Here is a 24948-nt window from a genome sequence, read left to right on the forward strand (position 1 = left end):
GGCTCACAATGGCTATAACTGTGGGTAAGCTTTCCTTCATTTGTGTAAATGGAGATAATATTAATGGATCAGTCTGACCTCCATTCCACTCTGTGAAAAAAATGCAAAATGTTCTTTCGGCTTACTGCAGTCTTTCTCAAAAGGAATCAAGGTAGGCAGACCGGGTAGGGCAGGGAGACTTGTCATCGTGATTAGGGGACCCAGGCTCTTTTCAGCCGTCCTCATTGTGTGGCTTCCTCACTATCCACAAACCTGCTTGGCCTCCTGCCATGATCTTTTCATCCCAGCCAGCAAAGAGGAGGAAGGCATTAGAAAACTCTTGTTCCTACCTTTAGAAAACATGGAAGTCCATACAGTTTGGTTTAATCTCTGGCCAGAATTTTGTTTTGTGGCCATACCTCAAGAGAGACGGGAAATGAAATCTTTGTTGCAGGTGGTCATGTGCTCAGCTGAGAATGGAGGTGCTTTATTCAGGAAGAAAGAACAAATGTTAGACTCACTTCATTAAAAAATAACCGCCTTGTAGGGTTATTTTGAGAAATAAGCCAGTGCATGAAAAACGCTAGCCCAAAGCCTGCATATAGTAAGACACTATTAATTGGCAACTGTTACTATTACAGTAAATAAAGTTCAGTTCATGTTGCCTCCATAGAGCCTTTATTAATCCCTTCCTTTCAAATATTATTTCTCTGAATTCATAGTATTTTATTCTTATTTTCTTTTATGACATTTGTTACTGCCTATTTTTGATTAGTGTATGTCTTAAGCTGTTTCTTATCACAGAACTTGACGCTTTCTGTGATAAGAAAACTTTGTCTCCAAAAGATGCAGGGGAATAAAAGCTCACATAAATTGAAAAAAGTGCGGTTGTGGGACAAAGGCCACGGCACTTTCCCTTTCCTTAGTTCTCTCAGCTCTTTCCTTAGTTCTCTTAGCTCTTTTCTCCCATGTGTCAGTCTTCTGAGGCTGCCCTCCCTCATGGCCACAAGATGGATGAAAGCAGCCCCTGAGGTTACAGGTTCCCTTGCTCATTCATATCAAAAAGAATAAATCTTTAAACATGAAGTCGCTAGCTTTACTCCGGACCACACTGAACCAAACACAGTGGGCAGAGGAAACCACACAGCAAGTGGCTGGGACCTGCCCGTTTGATATAGCAAGAGCATGAGATTCCCTATTGTGGAGCTGGAGGCAAGGTTGGTCGCATTAGGACCACGTGGTTACTCTAAAGGGTGGTTTTCCAAAGCAAAATTGGAGGGCATTGGGTGTTGGGTAGGTAACCAGTGAGAGCCAAAAGTGTAAGCCTACTGAACAAATATCAGGCCATCAGCTTTGTTGTCTTGTTTTCCATAGCACCTTGCACCGTGGGTCGATCAGCATGTACTGTCCAATATTTACTGAATTCAAGAAAGAATAAGTTTGACAACAAACTGGCTGGCTGGCTGGCAGAGGAAGCAAGTTCCACTGTAATTTACCAGTCAGCACATAGAATAGTTGATAGCAGATCCTTTCCATGACTTAGTGGCATAAAGTGGTAGGGGACAGAGCAGGAAGGAGATGGCAACACAAAAGGAAACAAGAGGGGGTGGCCTGGTGCAGTCACCCGTCCTTGAATGAACAAGGAGAAGCTGGGCCCCCAGGAAAAGAGCCTCAGGAAGATCCGTGCTCTGGGTCCACCCACCCACTCCCTCCTGTGGACTGCCTAGTACTGGCGGGGTTTTGTTGTTTTGAACATTATGGGCTTGGATATAACGAAGCCTTGTTCCCAAACATATTATGATTTTGAGTTGCCCTTTTAGCTTCTATTCACAGAAAAGGTCTCTTGACACTCCAGGGTGGGGCAGGGGATGGGGGAAACTGGGGTTTTCTGATCTTTTTTTTTTTTTTAATGGTTTAATAAAAAAAAGAACTTCCTCGGCAGATGGAAGTTCTAGGGCTGGGGAATGAATCCAAAATGTAGCTGCGTCTGCAAAGCAGGGTCCTTTAATCCACTTCACCGGGCCAGGATCAAACCTGTCTGTCCACAGCGACCTGAACTGCTGCAGTTGGGTTCTTAACCCACTGCCACACGGGAGCTCATGATCTTTCCACTGCTCTGAAGTTGTTTCTACCAGAGCTTCCACCCTGCCAGACTTTGGTGAGAAACCTACACTGCTTGCTGTCTCTTACTACCTCTTCTGATTCTCCTGTACCAGCAGGTGAGCAGGTTCTCATTGTTAGAGTGGTATGCATTTCACTTCTAGCAGGAAACACTAATCTCATCCAAACCTCCTCTGAAATGCCTACCCTTGTCCCAACTACTGGGCAGGAAATTTGATCCCTCATAGATGGCAGCCCCAAACTACCTCCCTCTCTGTTCATGATGTCTTGGGAGTTTTAGCCAGTGGAAAACCACTACCCTTCCTCACCGTTTAAGACTTGACCATTATAGCGGAGGCTCCATCCTCACCAAGATAACAGAAATGCTCACTTGGGTCACTACCTACTACCAACCAAGCAATGCTCTGATTGGTCCTCTTCCTAACTGGCTTTTCAGCCTTGGTTACCACCAGGGTGCTCTCCGCTGGCTCTCCTCCCCTCTCTGACTGTACCTTCTCACTAGTCAGTGGCATGGAGGCAGATGACCTTTAAAGTCACTGTCCCGAGGGCTTTGACCTCTTCCCCTGAACATTCCAGAGCTAATGGGGTGACCTCTCCAGCCCCTCCCATGAGGCATGTCTTCTTCCTGAGCCCTGGGCCCAAATTTCCACTTAGACATCCTGAACTGAGTTCCATGTTGGCTCCCTCTGCCTGGGCCCCCTCCTCCCTGCCTTCACCTAGTCTTCTGGGTCAGTGCTCCCTCAGTCCCCGTTAGTCCCTGAATTCCATCACTTGTGGCAGCACTTGGACCTCAGATCAGGCTCTCGTTGCTCCTCGTCAGGACTTGTGCCCTGCCTCTGATGGGCAGCACTGCCTGCAACCTCTCCACACCCAAGCTTCTCCTCAGTGCTGCCAGGGGCCTCAGACACACCTCTTCCCGTCGCTACTGGACCCCAGCCAGGCTCCTGCACTGCCCGGTCTGACCTGCTCTCCTACCTCACTCCCCATCCCCACACCCATGGCCTGTGCTCCAACCTCGATGAAGGTCCTGCTTTTAGAATTTTCTGGGCCTTTTTGCACCCTAAGGCCGTGGCACAGAATGCTTCCCTCCCTCCCACCTTCTCTTCCAGGATACTCTGGAGTCCAAGGCAGGAGGCTCAACTATTTTAAGGAAGGTCCCTTCAGCAGTCTGCTTGGAGGGGCGATCTGGCTGTGGACTCACCTTCTTCAATGTCCTGGAGGCCTCTCAGCCCAGAGGCTACCTTATGGACTCTTGTCTTCCCAGCACCTATTATGTTCCTAGCAGGGAGCAGCTCCTTGAGTGTCCCAAAGCCAAAGCCCATTTTCATCGGCAGGAATTCAGCCTGGACAAGATGTTTCCCTGTCTCCAATTCTATTACCCCATCCAGCCTGGTCATGGCTACTAGACAATTTGGCCTAAATCACCTCTCGGGGGCATTTTCTTGCTCAAAAATCTTCAGAATCAGAGTTCCCTGGTGGCCTAGCAGTTAAGGATCTGGTGTCACTGCTGTGGCTTGGGTTTGATCCCTGGCCCAGGAATTTCCACATTCCACTGGTGCAGGCAAAAAAAAAAAAATGAAGAATGAAATTTCACTCCCTTAGCTTGGCCTTAAATCCTTTCAAAACCTGCCCCCAGAAGTTCCTGTTGTCGCTCAGTGGTAATGAACCTGACTAGTATCCATGAGGATGCAGGTTTGATCCCTGGCCTTTCCCAGTGGGTTAAGGATCCAGCGTTGCGGTGAGCTGTGGTGTAGGTGATAGACGAGGCTCAGATATGGTGTTGCTGTGGCAGTGGCTTTGGTGTAGCCCAGCAGCTGCTGCTCCGATTCGACTCCTAGCCTAGGAACTTTCATATGCTGCAGGTGTAGCACTAAAAAGACAAAAAACAAACAAAAAACCTGCCACCAAACCTGCCCTGCCTCCTTCCTCGACGCCCCATTCCCACTCCAGATTCTAACTCTGAGAGGCACTCACTGAACTGTTGCCAATGAATGAATGATACATGAGTGAATGTCTTACATCGGGTGAAGATTCTCCAGAATGGAGCTCATTGCCTGGGACTACATCCTGAGTACAGATTCAGGCTCAGTGAGCTGGATCAGGGACAAGGCATCACCGAGGGGGAGGGATTTGAAGTAAAAAATTGGGGCTGTCTCTCCTGTCTATCCAATCTGACTATAGAAACATATTTTTCATGGTTCTTGGTGAGAGAGGAGAAGCTGGAGAGCTGTTTCGCTTCAAGGACGTAAACTTTGGGTGCAAAGGCTGGCTGCCTGGGACCTCAGCATGACCAGTTCGGGCTCCTCCAAGGGCCCAGGCCAGGGCCAGTGGCTGGACTGGGGAGACAAGGCAGGGGCAGACCTATAGCACAGAACCCAGGAGTTCACTGAGCGATGAACACGTGTAAGGCTCACATTGGTGAGACTGGGGGTTTGCTTCAGGAAGGTTGAAAGGGAGCAGTCTGATTCCTGACCATCTCTTTCTGGCAGGAAAAGCCCAGGGAATCTCAGTGAAATGCGCTTGAAGGTGCCAGTTAGAGACTGACACTCCCAATGTTCCCTCTACCCCACTCTCCCTTCTTCACTGTGGCCCAGGTCCTTCCCTCGACTCTCAGGTTAGAAGGAGCTCCTTCTTTCTCCTGTAGTTCTGCACACACACCCTGAAGCCACAGGGCTCTCACTCCCGTTGTATGTGTCATTTCCCTATGTGGCTGTAGGCACAATATCTTCACATCCTCCTGAGCATACTGTGCCCTGGCCAGAGCCAGGGGCTTAAAGACGCTTCTTGACTAAATGGTAGTTCAGTGGTCTTTAATGCCCTTAAGAGTTCTACACTGTACATCAAAGGACACCATCAACAGAGTGGAAAGGTGCCTCCAGAATGGGAGAAACTATCGCAAATCATATATCTGATGAAGGGTTAAGATCAATATTACATAAAGGACTCCTATGGAGTTTTCTTATGACACAGCAGGTTAAGGATCCAGCGCTGTCACTGCAGCGGTTCGGGTCGCTGGGGTGGCCCAAGTTCAATCCCTGGCCCAGGAACTTTTGCACGCCATGGGTTTGGCCAAAAAAAAAAAAAAAAAAAAAAAAAAAAAAAAAAAAAAAGGAAGAAGAAGAACTCCTACAAACTCCTACAACTCAACAATATGAAAATAATTGATTCCAAAAAAGGGCAAAGGATTTGAATAGACAGTTCTCCAGAGGTGATATACAAATGGCCAATAAGCATACGAAAAAATATTTAATACCACTAATCATCAGGGAAACACAAATCAACACTACAATGAGAGGCCACTTCACACCCAGTTGGGTGGCTACTATAAAAACAACAAAAACCAAACCAACAAAACTAGAAAATAAGTGAGAATGTGGAGAAGTTGGAACCCTAGTGCACTCTTGGTGAGAATGTAAAATGGTGCAGCTGTTATAGAAAACAGTATGGCAATTCCTCCAAAACAAAAACTATAACTACCATTGATCCAACAATCCCACTTCTAGTTATATATCCAAAAGAATTAGAAGCAGAGTCTCAAAGAGGTACTTATACACCCATGTTCATAGCATTATTTATATTAGCCAAGAGGTGGAAGTATTCCAAGTGTCCATGGATAGATGAACAGGCTAATCAAATATGATATATACATACAATGGAACATTATTCGGCCTAAAAAGGAAGGAAATTCTGAACACATGCTACCATATGGATGTGGTAGCCAGTTGCAAAAAGACAAATACTCTGTGATTCCACCTATGTGAGGTACTTGGCATAGCCAAATTTGTACACGCAGAAAAGAGAATGGTGGTTACCAAGGGCTGGGGGAGGGGCAAAGGGGAGTTTTTATTTAATGGGTATAGAGTTTCAGTTTTGCAAGAAGAAAAGAGTTCTGGAGATAGTTTGCACAACAAGGTAATTGTATTTGGTACTGCTGAACCTAGGATGGTAAATTTTATGTTACTTTAACACAATTTTTTTTAATGGTAAAAAAAAATCACAATATTGTAAATCAACTATACTTCAATAAAACTTTAAAAAATGAAAAAATCTATAAAGGAAAAAAAATATTAAGAGTTCTGATTTAGAGCTCCTGTTGTGGCTCAGTGGTTAACAAACCCCACCAGTATCCATGAGGACTCAGGTGTGATTCCTAGCCTTGCTCAGTGGGATAAGGATCCGGTGTTGCTGTGAGCTGTGATGAGGTCACAGGTAAGGCTCATATCTGATGTTGCTGTAGCTGTGGCTGTGGCATAGGCCGGTGGCTATGGCTCTGATTCGACCCCTAGCCTGGGAACTTCCATATGCAGCAGGTGCGGTCCTAAAAAAAACCAGAGTTCTGACTTAGCCCATTCAGATTGTTCCCCAGGCAAGTTTGTCCTAAAGTTAACATCCTTGTGGATTTGTGCTTTGTTGCTTGGCTATGTAATACCTTGAAGAAAGGTATTCCTTATGTTCCCAGGGAAATGACCTTGGCCCTCACTCCTCTGGGTGCAGTCCAAGGACCCCCAACATCAGCATCGCCCAGGCTAGTTAGAAACACAGAACCTCAGATCCCACCCCAAAATTAAAGAATCAGAATCTATAGCAGATGCAAACTATTATACATAGGATAGATAAACAACAAGGTCCTACTGTAGAGCACAGGGAACTATGTTCAATATCCTGTGATAAACCATAATGGAAAAGAATATGAGAAAGAATAAGATAGATAGGTAGACAGATATAACCGAATTACTTTGTCGTGTGGCAGAAATTAACACAACAGGGAGTTCCTGTCCTGGAAACATGAGGTTGCGGATTCGATCCCTGGCCTTGCTCAGTGGGTTAAGGATCCAGCGTTGCCATGAGTTATGGTGTAGGTTGCAGATGTGGCTCAGATCCTGCCTTGCTGTGGCTCTGGTGTAGGCCATCCGCTACAGCTCCAATTAGACCCCTAGCCTGGGAACCTCCATATGCTGCAGGATCGGCCCCAGAAAAGTCAAAAAGACAAAAAAAAAAAAAAAAAAAAAAAAAAGAAAAGAAAAGAAAAAAAGAAATTAACACAGCATTGTAAATCAACGATACTTCAATAACATTTTTAAAAAAACAGAATCAGAATCTGCATTTTAGGAGTTCCCGTCGTGGCGCAGTGGTTAACGAATGCAACTAGGAACCATGAGGTTGCAGGTTCGGTCCCTGCCCTTGCTCAGTGGGTTAACGATCCGGCGTTGCCGTGAGCTGTGGTGTAGGTTGCAGATGCGGCTCGGATCCCGCGTTGCTGTGGCTCTGGCGTAGGCCGGTGGCTACAGCTCCGATTCAACCCCTAGCCTGGGAACCTCCATATGCCGTGGGAGTGGCCCAAAGAAATAGCAAAAAGACAAAAAAAAAAAAAAAAAAAAGAATCTGCATTTTAATAGGTTTCCAGATGATTCTCGCAGGTTAATTCTTTTTTTGTGTCCTTTTTTTAGGATCACACCTGTGGCATATGGAGGTTCCCAGGCTAGGGGTTGAATTGGAGCTGTAGCCACTGGCCTATGTCATAGCTGCAGCAATAGCAACCCCAGATCCGAGCTGCATCTGTGACTTACACTACAGCTCACAGCAACATCGGATCCTTAACCCCTGAGGGAGGCCATGGATCGAACCCACAACCTTATGGTTCCTAGTTGGATTCGTTTCTGCTGTGCCACGATGGGAACTCCATTGCAGGTTAATTCTTTTGTGTGTGTGTGTGTGTGTGTGTGTGTCTTTTTTGTCTTCTCTAGGGCCTCACCAGAAGCATATGGAGGTTTCCAGGCTAGGGGTCTAATTGGAGCTATAGCCACCACCTACGCTAGAGCCACAGCGACACCGTATCTGAGCCATGTCTGCAACCTACACCACAGCTCATGGCAACGCCAGATCCTTAACCCACTGAGCAGGGCCAGGGATTGAATCTTCAACCTCATGGTTCCTAGTCGGATTCGTTAACCACATTGCAGGTTAATTCTTGAAAAATCTGGCCTGGAGGATATCCTCAATGGGAATTAAGGCATTAAGAGGAGAGGTTGGGGGAGCACCAACCCCACCACACTCCCAACTTAGAGATGGGGAAACTGAGGCCCTGAGGACCACAGTGGCTTGTATCAGAGAGATGGTTGACTGCATTTAACTGGTTGGGCTCTGGAGACACTTCCCATGTGCTAGGTTGCTCTACCTCCTTCTGCCTCTGCTTTTCCAATTGTAGGAGCCACCTCTTAGATCTGTATATTTAATTGTTGAATAACCATTACAGGTAAGAGTATAGATGTGCCCAGTGCAGGGGCCGCTCTTGTTGGTGTTGTTGCCCCAAGTCATGTTTAGAAGGAGTACAGGGGAATGGGCCAAGATGCCCAATATTCCTGCCCTGATTATAACCAGAAGGTATGCCCCAGACAGATGGGTTGGATGGTGATGGGAAGGAGCAAACCCAGGCATCCATCCATCAGTACATTCCTTCCTTCCAGGACAAGTATGTGTGCTTGTCAAGTAAGAGCCTGGAGATGCTGTAATGAGTGAGACAAGATGCAGCGGTCTTTGGCAGAGGCCACCTAGGGAGGAGTCTGGCACAGCTCTAGCACTGCAGCCTCGGTACCCAACACCTCTCGCCAGGGCTGCAAGGAACCCCACCCCCACCCCTGAGTTTTTCTCAGACCTAGTATTGGGGCCTGGGCCAGAAGGGGCAGGGTTGTGCACAGCTCTCCTGTGGCTCTCACCGTGGGCCACTGGGCAGTAGAAACCTTGGGGCGCTTTTTATGCAGGCAGAGGCAGGGGTGGGAGTCTGCTACAGGCATTACCCCACATATCCCTGGGCACCTGCAGCCCTTGTGCTAGGCAATGGGGGCCTGGCTGCAGCACAGACAGTGAGTTTGTGGCCTGGGCACCCTTCGCACCTCGTCCCACCACAGCTTGCTTCCAGAGTCAGTGGTCCATTCCTGGGCCCCCACCTTCAGCATCCCCCAACCTGATCCACATCTGAACCCTCACCTAAGACCCCAGACTGCCCCTCTTTGCAGTGGGTTCACACAACCAGCACCCCAATCCCCAGCAACTTGGTTCCACACCTCGTACCTTTTCTGAGCCTCCAGTGCTGAAGCCTGCCCACACCTGCCCACCAGCTTCCACACTCACACTCGGCCCTGCCGAGTGGTTTGTGAGTTTGGCCGGTCCCTCCATACTTGAGGCAGTGGTGCCCTGGGACAGAATGTCCCTTGTACCCTAGATGCAGGCCTGAGGGCGGAGCGGAGGAGGTGCTTTTGCCGGGGTCACACAAAAGCTACTGGGTTCCGACGGTGCGCACCTACAGAGAATTTAATAATCAAAAGATTGTGGACTCCTAATCTTTTTTCCTCTTGAACCTCTTGCTCAGCTGCATTCTCAAAAACGCGGAGCACATGCCCCCTTACGGAGCAGCAACCGCGAAAGCCTCCTTGCAAACTTGTAAAAAGGAAAGCCCTGCACACTAGGGTCGCTCCACGGAGAGTGAGGGTCCCCGGCGCTGTGTTGGGCTCGGGCTGGGGAGAGTCGGGCGGGGAGGTACTCCGGGTTCCAGGATGCCCTGCAGGAAAAACCAGTTCATTGCTTCTTCAATCAGCCTCTCCGCGGTATCACAGATGAACGAGAACTCTGTGTTCCAAGTGTCTGGGGGCACCTCCGTGGACTCCGTTGGAAAGCAACCACGGGCACTCCCTCCCCCCTGCCCCCAGGTGGGAAAGGGGCACGAAGAAGTGAAACTCCTTGAGTCAGCTTGCCCGGGGCAGGCCCTACCCGCCCCGAGAGGCGCCGCCCCTCGGCGTGGACTGGGTACAGCTGGCGGGCGGGGAGGCGAGGCCAGGGCGCGGCGGGGCGGAGTCGCGGCGGGGGTGCCTCTGAGTCCACCGGCTCAGATCGCCTGGACCGCGCGGCCGGCAGGCCTGGGTCATGGCTGGCGAGGCAGCGCAGCCGGGGGTCGAGCCGCTGGCCTTCGCGCGGTTCCTGGACTCGAGTCCGCAGCCTTTCGTTTATGGGTACGGCGGGCGCAGCCTGCGCGAGATGCGGGAGCGCGAATTCGGCCGCCTGGCAGGTGAGACCGGCTGGGGCATTTGTGCGGGGCCGGCTGGGAGGCCGTAGGGGACACGCGGTTTCCAGAACCGATGTGGAAAGAGCTTTTGCTCCAGGTGGAACGGCGTTACCTCATTGGGGAAGCATTTTGAATCTAAGCGCCGGCTTCGTGGACTCGACCTCCCTGAGGTGCCACATGCAACCCCAAGACTTTTTTGCTTCTTAGATTTTCCACGGATGTAGGACCAACCTGGTCCTTTCCCACCTGTCTCCGCCCTCCGCGAATAGGGCTGAGGATTCTTTTTGGCTTCTCTTGCCATGTGACTCCGACTCTAAAGGTCCTACTGGAGCGGGGGTTGCAAAATGCAGGAATGCCCCGCGGCCCGGTCTGTTCGGGTGCTCTCCCGGGGACAGGAGACGTGACCCGCGACAAACGAGCGGGGTGGGGACTGAGGGGCTGCGGCTGTCAGGCAGGGGCCTCCCAAGGCAGTGTTCCAGACTCGGCTGGGATGGCTCCTAGTAGCTATTATTTTAAAAGCCTCATTTTTCTCACTCGTGCAGGCAGAGCAGTGCCTCCAAGTCCCGCTTGCTGGGGGATCTGAAGAATTAGCAAACCGTGCAATTTCAAGGTGAAGTACAGGCTGAGCCTGTACATCGGATGAGAGGACCGGGATCACATCTTGCCTTGGAGTTCCGCAAGGCGGAACAGGCAGGTTAAACTGGAAATCAAGCTCGATCTGGCGGGTGGTCCTCCCAGCCTGTTTTTGCGGAGCAGGGGTGTGTTGTTGGGGCGCACACGGACCGCACTCACCTTATAGCCAGGGACCTTGGGTGAGGGGCTTTGCCAAGCCTTAGAACAGCGTGCTGTTGAACAGAGCAGGTCGTGGCACCGGAATTTGAGATGTATTTATTCTGTCGTGGTGAACAGTTGTTGCTGCTTCCTTGCTTCTGATAGACCAGCAGTTATGATTTATCTTTCACTAATCGGGGAGCTGATTTCAGCTCTTTGGGTCATTTCCTCATGCTTTGGAAAGTGATTTCCACCCCCGCACCCCCTTGGAAGGTTTAAGGGCTGTGGCCACCTCCTTGAGGGGCCCTGGTCTGTACTAAAGTAGGGAAGCTCAGGGAGGAGACAGGCGCCCTCCGGCGGCCTCCCTTCATTCCCTCCTTGCTCTTCGCAACCGCCCATTCACTTGCTGGCAATAGCGCCTCCTTCCCGCTCCCTACCCCCAATCTTTTTCTTTCTGAGCTTTTTTGGTTGTGGACATTTCCTAAGCACAGAAATAAAGACTCTGAGGAGTTCCTGTCTGGCTCAGTGGTTAACAAATCTGACTAGGAACCGTGAGAGTTCGGGTTGGATCCCTGGCCTCCATCAGTGGATTAAGGATCTGGCATTGCCCTGAGCTGTGGTGTAGGTCGCAGATGCGGCTCCGATTCCGCATTGTTGTGACTGTGGTGTAGGCCGGCGGCTACAGCTTGGATTGGACCCCTAGCCTGGGAACCTCCAAATGCCAGCAGACACTGATAAAGTAAACACCCACATGTGCAGAGAGAGTGAGAGAGGCACCCTATTCTTTTGAAGCAAATCCCATTATATGTTCAAAAAGCAATTATTTCAGCACCACGCCTTTTTAATCCCCTAATCCCCTCCAGCTCTGATCCCCCACCTCCATCTTGGCTGGCCTCTCCCCACAATACCACCTGGGAAAGGAGAAATATGTTCTAGATCACTCCTTGTTTCACTCTTGTCTCTCAGCGAACAGCACCTTTTCCCTCAAATACAGAGTTGAGATGTGATCAACAGGATCCCAGGCCGGACTTCAGGGCCCCTTTAACGTCTACTATATTTGTGATAGTGTTTTAGGCAGTATCTATCTATCCATCTACCTATTTATTTAGACAGTTCCCCAGCATTTCCTCTATGTTATGGTTGAAGCAGACTTTTGTGGACTAAACTCACCTTCCCACTGCTGAGTGTCTTGGGGTATATTCCTATTTTTCACATAGAAACAAGTGAACCAGAAAGAGGACAGGGAAAAACAAACCAAGCCCAAATCATGTAAAGCTTTACCTTCTCTTCCTTCCCTTGACCCCTACCCGCCTCCCAAAATTTTCGGCAGATTTGAGAATTTGTCTGGTTAAGTGATTGCTTTGGATACTTAAATGCTTAATCTTTAAGTGCCAAACTATTTTGCCTAACCGATTGGGTGGGGAGGTCCTTTTTTTTTTGGTGAAGGGAGCATTTCGGTTACACAGATGTGGTTCAAGTGGTTCTTGAAGCCTCGGGGTGCTGATTGACAGCCCCTCACCCTGTGTGGAACCACAAATTGAAGGTACATGAGCCTGAAGAGATCCTGGAACTTCCTTTCTTTCTTTCTTTTCTTTTTTGTCTTTTTGTCTTTTTAGGGCTGTACCCATGGCATATGGAGGTTCTCAGGCTAAGGGTCGAATTGGAGCTGTAGCTGCTGGCCTATCCCACAGCCACACAGGATCCAAGCCTTGTCTGTGACCTACATCACAGCTCACAGCAACGCCAGATCCTTAACCCACTGAGTGAGGCCAGGGATCAATCCTGGTGATTACTAGTCAGATACATTTCTGCTGAGCCACAATGGGAACTCCCCCTGGAACTTCCTTTCTTGAAGGCCTAATGCCAGTTGGTTTGGGAGTCGTTTGCTTGCTTCTTCTAAAAAGAGCCAAACCTTGTGGGGTGTTTACTGTGAACCAGGCACTGGACTAGGCACGGTCACATACCAGTTTGTTGAATCCTCATTTCACTTGAGGAGCGATGGAGCAGAATTCAGTCCAGGTTGGATGTCTTGGATTCTGCACTGTCAACCACTATGATGGCTGGCCTTCTCCTAAGATCAGATCTCTAGCTGATCTACCATGGCTGCCTTGTTTTATCAAATTAACTCCTGGACCAAAGGTCAAAGCAGGCTTCTCCCAAATAGCTTCCTGCAGAAGAGGTGGGCAAGGTGCCTGGTGCTTCCTGGCAGCACCTCAGGTTTCCCAGGTGTTGCCCAGGAGTATCTCCCTGATGCCTGGGTGGACAAAAGCCTTTCTTTTGGTCTGGTATCTTTGTGTTTCTGAATATTCAGGAAACAAGAACGTTACTTTAAAACTATTTTTTTTTTAGATTACGTAATATATTTACATGGTACCAAAGGAGGATGAAAAATGGCCAGGGAGCCCTCCTCTCACTCCCGCTGCAGCTGTCATGGCCACCCAAAGTCAACTGCTGCCATTCCATCTGGAGCGACTTTCCGGTGGTTGTCTATATGTATATGTGTGTGTACATGGGTTTTTTTTGCATTTTCAAAGTTGAGTCACAACATTTCTTAGCACCTGGCATAGTTTATATTGATTTGCTTATGGTCTTTGTCACTCTCATACCAGTTTCCATTTTTTCTGCTACTATATATCCCCAGCACTTAGAACAGTGCCTGGAACATAGTATGTGTTCAATAAATATCTCTTAAATATAAAGACACTCAATAAAACTTGGAATAAAATGAAATTTAATCAACCTGACAAAGGCCATCTATAGGAACCCACAGCTAACATCACACTTAAGGGTGAAAGAATGAAAACTTTACCCCTAAGATCAGGAACAAGCCAAGGGCATCTGTTCTTACCACTTCTATTTAATATTGCGCTAGAAGTTCTAGCCAGAACAATTGGGGAAAAATGAGAAAAAATGTGGGGGCATCCACATTGGAAAAGAAGAAGTAAAACAGCTCTACTTGTTGATAATATAATCTTGTATATAGAAAATACTAAAAAAAAAAAAAATCCGCACATAAAACTATTAGCACTAAAAACAATTTCAGCAAAGTTGTAGGGTACAAGATCAATATACAAACATTAATTCAGTTTCTGTACAGTAGCAGTGAACACTATGAAAGTGAAATAAAGGAAACAATTACTAAAGCATCAAAAAGAACAAAATACACAGAAATAAATTTATCAAAAGAAGCACGAGACTTATTTGCTGAAAACTACAAAACATCATTGAAAGAAATAAAGAATGACCTAAATAAATGGAAAGGTGGCCTGTATTCAGGGATTGGAAGACTTAATATTATTAAGCTGGCAATACTCCCCCAGTTGAACTGCAGATTCAATGCAACTCCTATCAGAATTTGCAGAAACTGGCAAGTTGATCCTAAAATTCAAATAGAAATGTAAGGGACCAAGAATACCCAAAGCGATCTTGAAAAAGAAACAAAGTTGAAGAACTCACATTCCTCATAAAATAAAGTAAGATTTACATAAAGTTACAGTAATCAAGACAATGTGTTATCAGCCTAATGATTATGGAATAGAATTACAGGTCCAAAAATAAACTCATAGGTCTATGGTCAATTTATTTTCAACAAGATGCCAAGACTTTTCAATAGAAGAAGGAATAGTCTTTTAAATGGCTTACACACATACGAAAGAATGAAGTTGGACCCTAGCTCAACACTGCATTCAAAAATTAAAATGGATCAAAGACCTAAATATAAGAGCTAAAAGTATAAAACTCTTAGAAGAAAGCATAGATATAAATCCTTAGGATACTGGATCAGGCAATGGTTTCTTAGGACACCCAAAATGCAAGCAACAATAACAACAAAAATAGACAAATTGGACTTCATTAAAATAAAACAAGTTATTTTTCAGTAGACACCATCAAGAAAGTGAAAGAATGACCTATTGTATAGCATAGGGAACTGTACTCAATATTTTGTAATAACCCATAACAGAAAAGTTTCCGAAAAAGAATATATATATATATATATATATATATATATATATATAAAAACAAAAACAAGGAGTTCCTATTGTAGCTCAGCGTGTTAAGGATCTGACATTGATTGACAAAATCTGCAGTGTAGGTCGAAGATGTGGCTTGGATCTGTTGTTGCCATGGCTGTGGCGTAGACTTCAGCTGCAGCTCTGATTCGACCCCTAGCCTGGGAACTTCCATATGCCACAGGTGCAGCCATAAAAAGGAATAAATAAATAAATAAACAAAAACAAAACAGAAGAAAGTGAAAGAACAACCAACCAAATGGAGGAAAACATATACTTACACAAAACCTTGTACTCAAATATAACAGCATAAACAAAAAATGGAAACAACCCCAATATTCATCAGCAGATGAACAGACAAACAAAATATGTGGCATATCCATACAATGGAATACTATTCAGTAATAAAAAGGAATGAAGTTCTGATACATACTACAATGTAGATGCACCTTGAAATTATTGCGCTAAGTGAAAGAAGGCACAGACCACATATTGGATGAGTCCATTTGTATGCCATGTCCAGAATAGGCAAATCTACAGAGATAGAAAATAGACTGGTAATTGCCAGGGGCTAGAGCTGGGTGGATTTGGGGAGTGAGTGGTAATGAGGATTAGGTGTCTTTTTGGGATGAATGAGATGTTCTAAAATTAGACAGTGGTCATGGTTGCCCGACTTTACAAATGTACTAAAACTGCTAAATTGTACACTTTAAAAGAGTTGATTTTTGATTTTCCATTCTGGCTTAGCAGGTTACAAATCTAACTAGGATCCATGAGGGTGCAGGTTGGATCCCTGGCCTCACTCAGTGAGTTAAGGATGCGGCGTTGCCTGTGAGCTGTTGTAGATGGGGCTTGGGTCCCAAGTTGCTATGGCTGTGGCCTTGGCCGACAGTGGCAGCTCTGATTTGAGCCCTAGCCTGGGAACTTCCATATGCTGCAGGTGTGGCCCTGAAAAGCTAAAAAAACAAAAAGAATGAATGTTATGGTATGTGAGTTAATCTCAATAAAGCTGTGATAAATGAAAAATCCATCTTGCACAAAACAAAAAATATTTAAGTGCTTGAAAGAATAAATGAATCTGTTCACGTTGTGAATTCTTGAAAATGTATCTCAGAGTTTGTTCCATGTCAGTATTTATAAAGAACTAGATGGGTGTACATAAATTCTTTAGTCTAAATACATATAGATGAATATTTAAGTAATTTCCAGTCTTTTGCGATTGCAGACAATGCTGCACTGAATGTGCTCATTTGAAAGGCCATTTCACAATTTGTAAGATAAATTTTTAAAGATGAATCCTAGGTTAAAGAGAGTTTACATTTTAAGGTGTGAGCAACATTGCTAAATTGATATCCATAAAGAAATTGTTTCGATTTACCCTCCTACCAGCCAGGTACCAGAGGGCCTGTTTTCCCACATCCTTGCCCACACAGTGAATTATCCAACAATTTAAAATTTTTTTAATTAATTAATTTTTTAATCCAACCTTTTGATCTGGGGCAATCTGACTGGTAAGGCTCGGTCTCTCACTGTCATCTCAATTTGCCTTTCTCTGCTCATGAAGAAGACTGGAAAGATCATTTCCATTCCTGGTCATCTCTGAAAGTCAAAGCTGTTCCAGGATTGAGGACTGTGGGAAAGTAGAATCAGGGCCGAATGGCCAGGGATTTGCACGGAAACTCCAGAAAAGGGCAAGGCATAGCATGAAATTGCTTTGCCATCATCAGTCTGCTGGGCTCCTCCTCTGTGTGGGTTGCTCTTCCAGGTTCAGAAGAAAGCCGGTCCATCAGGAAGGCTCTCAGGACTCAAAAGGCATGAAATGTTGAAAGTGCAGTCCTTTCATTGTTCACGTCACCACTTGGGTTAAGAAGCACATATCAGACCGTACTACAAAGCTACAGCAATTGAGACTATGGTACTGGTGTAAGAACAGACTTACAGATCAATAACATAGAACTGAGAGTCCAGAAATTAAGCCATTTATGTATGGTCAATTGAGTTTTGACAAAGGTGCCATAACAATTCAATAGGGGAAGAATAAGTCTTTTCAACAAATGGTACTGAAAGAACTGCATTTTTACATACAAAAGAATGCACTTGCAATTCTATCTCACACCATGTACAAAACTAACTCCAAATGAATCAAAGACCCAAGTGTAAGAGATAAAACTATTAAGAAGAAAATATAAATTTAAATAATCATAGTAAATGTTTCTTAGATATGACAGCAAAAGCACAAGACAATTTTAAAAAAAAGTGCATTAAAAAAAAAAAGAAGTGCAAAAAGAAGGTGGGAGAGGAGTTCCCATTGTGGCTCAGCAGTAACATCTTGACTAGTATTCATGAGGATGCAGGTTTGATCCCTGGCCTCACTCAGTGGGTTAAGGATCCGGTGTTGCCGTGAGCTGTGGTATAGGTCACAGACAAGGCTCAGATCTGGTTTTGCAGTGGCTGTGGGGTAGGCCAGCAGCTGCAGCCCCGATTCAACCCCTAGCCTGGGACCTTCCATATGCCACAGGTGTGGCCCTAAAAGGAAAAAAGAAAAAAGAAAAAAACAAAAAACAAAAAACAAAACAAAAAAACAACGAAGAAGCTGGGAGAAATCAGTGGCCCGGTGTTATGTCTATGTGTGTCAAACGGGCACCGGTCAGACTCACACAAACCAGATCTCAGTGAAATGAGTGGAAAGCTTCTGAAAAATTATCACAGCTTTATTTTGTTTTTTTCTTTCAGGAACTGTCTACCTTGACCATGCAGGAGCCACGTTATTCCCCCAGAGCCAGCTTACAAGCTTCACTAAAGATCTCATGGAAAACCTTTATGGTAAAGAAAACAGACTATAACTGATTTTTGCATTAAACATTAGCCAACGCCCTTCAGCTAATGTATCTATGCCTAATAAAATGTTAGATTAACAGACAGGGCCTGTGCCGAACACACAAAGCTGGGTGAGCTCATGTGAGTGGGGGTCAGGCAAACACCCAGGGTCTGTCCTTGTAGCACCTGTGCTGCTGGATGGGAGGAAGTGCCTTGGGGACACACAGGTTACTTCTAGAAGAAGAGGTCAATGCCAGGAAGGGCACAGGGGTAGAAAGTGCTGTGTTTGGTGGTGGGATGGCCCTGTGGGACCAGCACAGTGTGGCGGGCAGAAGGAATATTCATTTATTCATTCACTCATTCACTCCATCTATGCTTATTAAGCCATTCTGGTTTGGAGGGTACGGTTCTGTAAAATGGGAACAACTGTCTCTACCTTCATGGTCTATGGTCTAGTCAGGACAAGAGCTTAAGCAAGTGATCTCCAAATAAATGTTAAAAAAAAATTAAAGCAGTGTGAAGTGTAAATGTAAAATGTTAAAAAAGTAAATGATCCCCCGTGGGAAGGGCTGTGACCAAAGGTGGAGGGGGCCGTGGGGGTCTGCATCTGCAGAGTTACGGTAGGTTGGCAGTGTGAGTGTCAGGGAAAGCTCCCTCTGGAGTGGGGCAGGTGCTGGAATGAGCAGGAATTTACTTGGAAAAGAAGAGGAGAGGGCATTTGGGGCAGAAGGAGCAGCATGAACCAAGACTGTGCAGTGGTTTCAGGAACCAGCCCAGGAAACATGAGTAGAGGTCTTAATGGAGAGCTGGGTAGGGGTGTTGGAGGTGCTCTGTGGAGTTTGATTTTTTTTTTCTTTTTCTATTTTAGGTCTACCCCTGCAGCATATGGAAATTCCCAGGCTAGGCGTAGAATTGGAGCTGCAGCTGCCAGCCAACACCATAGCCACAGTCACATGGGATCTGAGCTGTGTCTGCAACCTATACCACAGCTCACAGCAATGCCGGATCCTTAACCCACTGAGCGAGGCCAGGGATCGAACCCACATCCTCATGGATACTAGTTGGGTTCTTAACATGAGGAGCCACAATGGAACTCCCTGGAGTTTGATCTTTATTCTAGAAACCATGGGCAGTTACTTTGGGCAAAAATCAGTGGCATACTGTGATCAAAAGTCTGGAATAACAGGAGTAGCAGCCATAACCATGCCCACAAGAGGAGCCATAAGTAACACATCCTGGGCACTCACTGCCCTCTAGCTACTGCTCCAGAAGCCTTATGTGTACCCTTTCCATCCTCGTGACAAGCTAAGATACAGCTTCTGTCATCAAACCAGCTAAGGTACAGGTTTTGTTAACACCCTTGTTTTTCAGGTGAGGAATCTGGGCCCCCAGAGAGGGTAGGTGATTAACCAGAGGCCACACAGTCGGGAAGCACTGGGGCTGGGGCAGCTGGGGGAGCAGTTTCCAGGCAGTTTGGCTCCAGAGCACAATCCCTTAGCCCCCGCCAGGTTGCCTGGGTTCACGACAGTTCTGTAAAGTCACACTCAGGCTCTGGCAGCCAGCAGAGATGGAAATCTGGGGCATGGTTTCCAGGGAAGATGCCAGAGTGAGAGATTTTATCTTTTATTTATTTATTTTTTTTGTCTTTTGTCTTTTTAGGGCCAAACCCGTGGTATATGGAGGTTCCCAGGCTAGGGGTCCAATTGGAGCTGTAGCCACCAGCCTACGCCACAGCCACAGCAACATGGGATCTGAGCTGTGTCTGCAACCTACACCACAGCTCACGGCAGCACCCGATCCTTAACTGGCTGAGCGAGGCCAGGGATCAAATACACACCCTCATGGATACCAGTTGGATTTGTTAACCACTGAGCCACTACAGGAACTCCTGAGGGATTTTAATCTATGATTTGCAAAGAGACCTGCAATTCTCCTTTAACCTCTGCCAGAGTCCCAAGCATGGGAGAGATACTGGCCTGAGAGGTAACAGAATCGAGACTGCTGAATGTAATGATTCGGGGCCAAACACCAAGGTGATGAAAGGCAGCATGGATAAGTACCAAGTCCCACAAGTAACTAGCTGCAGTGGGAAGGGAAATTTATAGCTTCAATGGCCAGATATCCAGTGTGATCCTACAGGGTGGCTTCAGAAAAACAAACAAGAAACTCTAAAACAGAAAAGCCCAAAACTGCCCTAATATGCACATACAGTCCTGCACCTGATAAATGCTACTGATCGGCCCCTGCAGGTCAGGTCTTTGGAAAGATTTGCATTATGGGGGGCCATATTTTGAGGGAGAAAGTGAAACCCTAGAGAAGTACTAGAAGCTGACAAGGAAGGGTGAAACCGAGGGAGCCTTTGGCCTTGAAAATGGGTGACTAGGACAGACACGACGGTGCCCTTCATATATTTTGAGGAAGAAGCAAATGTGTTTCTGCAGGAATGGTGCCACTAGCAGGAGTGTGAATGCAGGGCAACAGATGGGGACCTAGTTTAAGTGGTGCTTGCGTCTGTCTCTTGGTTAGGGGAAAGCGCAGCCCCTTAAGGCTGTGTACTTGACTCCCCGGAGTTAATGAATAGGGCTGGGCTCGCCACCTATTGGGAAACTTACAGTGAAGCTTCTTGCATTGGCTTGGCTGCCTCTGAGCTGCTTTCCAACTCCAAAATGCACATCCCAGATTCCATCTTAGGAGGGACCGTTTTTTTTTGTTTTGTTTTTGTTTATTTGTTTAACAGCTTTATTAAGTTATATTTTGCATATAAAGTTCACCTATTTCAAGTGTACAATTCAATGATTTTTAATAACTTTACTAAATGGTGCAACCATCACTATAAATAATTTAGAACATTTTCATTATACCAGGAAGTTCTCTGATGCCCATTTACAGTTAATCCCTGTTGCCCACCCCACCCTCACCTCTGCACCAGCTTCAGGCAACCACTAATCTACTACTTTTTAAATGGACATTTTATATAAATGGATTCATACTATATGTGACCTCTTGTGCCTTATGTATTTCTCTTTGCATATTTCTAAGTTTCTATCATGACATGGCCAGTCATTTGTTCCTTTTTGTTACCACATAATTTTCCACTGTATGGACATATCATATTTTGTTTCTCTGTTCACCAGTTGATGGGTATTTATGTTGTTTCCAGAATTGAGCTTTACAAATAAAGCTACTGTGAACACCCACGTGCATGAACCTTTGTGCAGACACGTATTTTCATTTCTCCAGTGTATGCAGCAGTGGAATTTCTGGGCCTGTATGATATTTTTGTTGCTTAACTTTTTATGACATGGAGGGAGAGGGTCTTGGAGGAATACAAAAGAGGAGTCCATAAATAGTGACTGGATGGCTTTGCCTTTATCACCTGCCAGGTAATCCTCACAGCCAGAACATCAGCAGCAAGCTCACCTATGAAACAGTGGAGCAGGTCCGCTACAGGTGAGGAGGTGGGAGTTGGGGTGGGAGCAGCCTGTGTGGGTGGATGGACTTCCTACCATCTGCCTGCATCTCACAAAAGCTCTGAGTTGGTTTCAGGAGCATCATGTTCAGCTAAATGGCACACTGATAACCATCAGGGTCAGAGGACAGGAAGGTGAAAGTCAGCAGGGGCAGAGCAGGGCAGACCAGAAGTATAGGTAGGTGCCTCTGAGGTGTCCAAGCTGTTGTATGTGGCCCTGGGCTGTTGTGACAAGGAATAATCCAGGTTCCTGTCTTGTTCTGAGGAAGAGGAAAAACGGCTTCTCTCTCTCTCTTTTTTTCATGTTACAGATTTAGACATTTCGTTTTCTCAATTTCCCCCCTTTTTACTAATATTTGCACATAACAGTAATTTGGTTTTTAGCAAATAATTTCCAGGTGGTAGCTAAAGATACTTGGAGCAATACAATTTCAAATTATTTTCAATTTGAAAGTGATACTCTTTTGCTATAGGGTTGCTTGTATTAAAAGCAACGTGAAACAAGCTGATGACTTAACACTTGTTATGATGAGAGCCAGACAGTAGACCAAGAAGGGGGTGATTTCAACTGAGTTTAAAGTAGTTGTGGATTTTTGTGTTATTCACTGGGGGCGGGGATTTGGGGGACTGGGTGATTTCGCCAGTTTGCATCGATTGGTCATTTCTTCCCGCAATTTCCTCTGCCCCTGCCCTAACTTCACGATTGTTTTAAAGCCTGTTTTCTTCCTGGCTGTCGTATTTAGTAGAGAGATGTCGTATTTAGTAGAAATACAACTACCTCCAAACATTTAACACCCTGCGGGAGACCAAGGAGTCGCTCGCTGCTGTGTTTCTTCCAGGATCCTAGCGCACTTCTGCACCTCCCCAGAGGACTACACTGTGATTTTCACGGCAGGGAGCACGGCTGCTCTTAAGCTGGTGGCAGAGGCTTTCCCATGGGTGTCTCCAGGCCCGGAGAGCAGTGGGAGTCGGTTCTGTTACCTCACTGACAGCCACACCTCCGTGGTGGGCATGCGGAAGGTCACCACAGCCATGAACGTCACTTGCATCCCAGTCAGACCAGAGGACATGTGGTTGGCGGAGAAACAGGATGCGGCCGCCGCCGGCGACCCTGACCACCAGCCTCCGCATCTCTTCTGCTACCCGGCTCAGAGTAACTTTTCCGGGAGCAGATATCCCTTGTCCTGGATAGGAGAAGTCAAGTCCGGGCAGATGCGCCCCGTGAGCGCGCCTGGGAAGTGGTACGTGCTGCTGGACGCGGCCGCCTACGTGGGCACCTCGCCACTGGACCTGTCGGTTCACCAGGCCGACTTTGTCCCCATCTCCTTCTATAAGATCTTTGGCTTCCCCACCGGCCTGGGAGCTCTGCTGGTGAATAATCGTACTGCTCCTCTGCTGAGGAAAACCTACTTTGGAGGTGGCACGGCTGCGGCGTACCTTGCAGGGGAAGACTTCTACATCCCAAGAGAATCAGTGGCTGAAAGGTAACCTGGTGATGGGAGTGGCCTCTGGGGGTCAGCAGGGCTGGGGTTGTGCCGCCTGTAGGATTGTGCCAGGCACCCGGCTGGGTGGCAGGGCTCGGATCTGAGGGGCCCAGATTGTCTGGCGCTGCTGCTGCAGGCAGCTGTGAATTCCACACTGTGTGCGGTACCTCTTTGCTTCAGTTTGGGTGGTTTGCCTTATAGCAGGTGCTGCACTGAGATTCCCAGAAAGCTGAATGTATTTATTTACCATTAGACCCCTCATTTTTTTTCTCGTGACCCTAGGACTAGAACTCAGACTACAGACTTAACATCCAACCCATATGTTTCTGGAACAGGTACCTGGACCATGTTCTTAATGTTTTCTATTTTATAACCCAATGAGAAACAATGCTTGACAGAAACAAACAAAAAAACACCTCCCTTTTCTCCTGAGTCTATTAATTATTGATCAATCAATTATTTATTATTGATCAATTAATAACCTAAGCTGTTATTGCCTAATAATGTTTAATGTTATTAAAGAGTCATTTTTACTCATTTATTAGTGGCCAATTAATTTAGTCGCCTCATTATTAATTCTGTATGTCTATTAATTACCATTAGTTTTTTTTTAATTGTTTATTTCCCCAATACGACTTTTTTTTTCTACTGTACAGCATGGTGACCCAGTTACACATACATGTGTACATTCTATTTTCTCAAAAAGAAAGCAAAAAGAGGAGTTCCCATCACGGCTCAGTAGTTAACGAATCTGACTAGGAACCATGAGGTTGCGGGTTCCATCCCTGGCCTCGCTTAGTGTGTTAAGAATCCCGCATTGCTGTGGCTGTGGTGTAGGCTGGAAGCTACAGCTCCAATTAGATCCCAAGCCTGGGAACCTCCATATGCTGCAGGTGCAGCCCTAGAAAAGACAGAAAGACTTAAAAAAAAAAAAAGAAGACAACATACAGAATAGGAGAAAATAATACCATTTGTTTTAGTTTTATAAGGAAATTCACACTGCCACAATAATAATAATTTATTTATTTAATTTTTTAATAGTAATTAAGTGTGAATAAATAATTCACACATATATTTTGAGTACTTCTTACCCCTAGAGTATTAAAACACAAAACACGATTATTTCCATTGAAAGCTTCCACTTGCACAAGGTTGCTGTTTGTCATGGTCCTTTACCAAGATGCCTGCTAGAAACTCCTCACTGTCCCCCAACCTTCCCCCTAGCTAGTGCAGCAGCCAGAGGAGTCTTATCAAAACCTAGTACCATCCTGTCACTCCTCTCTGCTCAGAGCCCTCCAGTCACCTGTCCCATCCAGGGCAAAGCTCTCTGACTTTCTCTCCTACCACCCTCTACCTTGCTCACATGCTCCCCGCCCCCCTGACCTCCTTGCTCCACCTGCCAAGGTCACCCTCTCCCTGGAATGCTGTTTCCCTCTGAACTGTGAACTCAGCTGTTTCGAAAATGAGCAGCTTTCCTCACTCCCTTACTTCTGCTCAGTCTCTGCTCCTATGATCATCCTTTGAGAGGAACCCCCCCGACCATCTTTTCTAAAGCAGCCGCCACCGGCCCTCTGTTTGGGCATTTTCATTGTACATTGTCACCCCCTGGCTTGCTGCTTATTTGGCTTCTCTGAGTCTTTGTGTCTGTGCCCTCAAGAGGATGGCTACAAGCCCCATGGAGGCAGGGATTCTAGCTGTCATGTTCACTGCTGTATCCTTAGCACCTAGAACAGTGCCTGGCATGCCGTACAATAAGGACTTGATGAGGATTTCATCTAAATGAGTAATTATAAAATGCAAATATAATTATCACCTTGATAACCAGGAAGGTGTGCATCTGCTGAATTGAGAGCCTTGCAATTTTTTTTTTTTTTTTTTTTGCTTTTTTATGGCTGTACTCACGACATATGGAGGTTACCAGGCTAGGGGTCCAGTTGGAGTTACAGCTGCCGGCCTACTCCACAGCCATAGCAATGCCATATATATCTGAGCCCCATCTGCAACCTACACCACAGCTCATGGCAACGCTAGATCCTTAACCCACTGAGCAAGGCTGGGGATTGAACCTGCAACCTTATGTTTCCTATTGGATTCGTTTCTGCTTTGCCATGATGGGAACTCCAGAGAGCCTTGCAGTTGTTACCAAAGCCTGTGGTTCTACAGACTTCGATATCAGAGACTCTTGTTAAGAACCTCATGGCTGGAATTCTCCTGTGGTACAATGGGTTAAAGATCTGGCAT

At 46.3% G+C, this 24948-nt stretch overlaps 1 protein-coding gene across 2 annotated transcripts in view; it reads left to right on the forward strand.

The window, feature by feature from the left end:
- MOCOS (molybdenum cofactor sulfurase) overlaps window positions 9930-24948 on the forward strand; it is a 73257-nt gene continuing 58238 nt past the window's right edge. Inside the window, exons 1-4 of one of the 2 annotated variants that reach the window (XM_003356414.4) lie at window positions 9930-10159; window positions 17671-17760; window positions 21138-21204; window positions 22063-22707. In XM_003356414.4, the coding sequence (XP_003356462.1) occupies window positions 10018-10159; window positions 17671-17760; window positions 21138-21204; window positions 22063-22707 (944 nt within the window). In that variant the 5' untranslated portion in view covers window positions 9930-10017. The remainder of the gene's footprint in view (window positions 10160-17670; window positions 17761-21137; window positions 21205-22062; window positions 22708-24948) is intronic. The other variant, XM_013999302.2, reaches the window with a different exon arrangement.

This window comes from Sus scrofa, chromosome 6 (assembly GCF_000003025.6).
Source record: "Sus scrofa isolate TJ Tabasco breed Duroc chromosome 6, Sscrofa11.1, whole genome shotgun sequence".
NCBI classification, from domain to species: Eukaryota; Metazoa; Chordata; class Mammalia; order Artiodactyla; family Suidae; genus Sus; species Sus scrofa.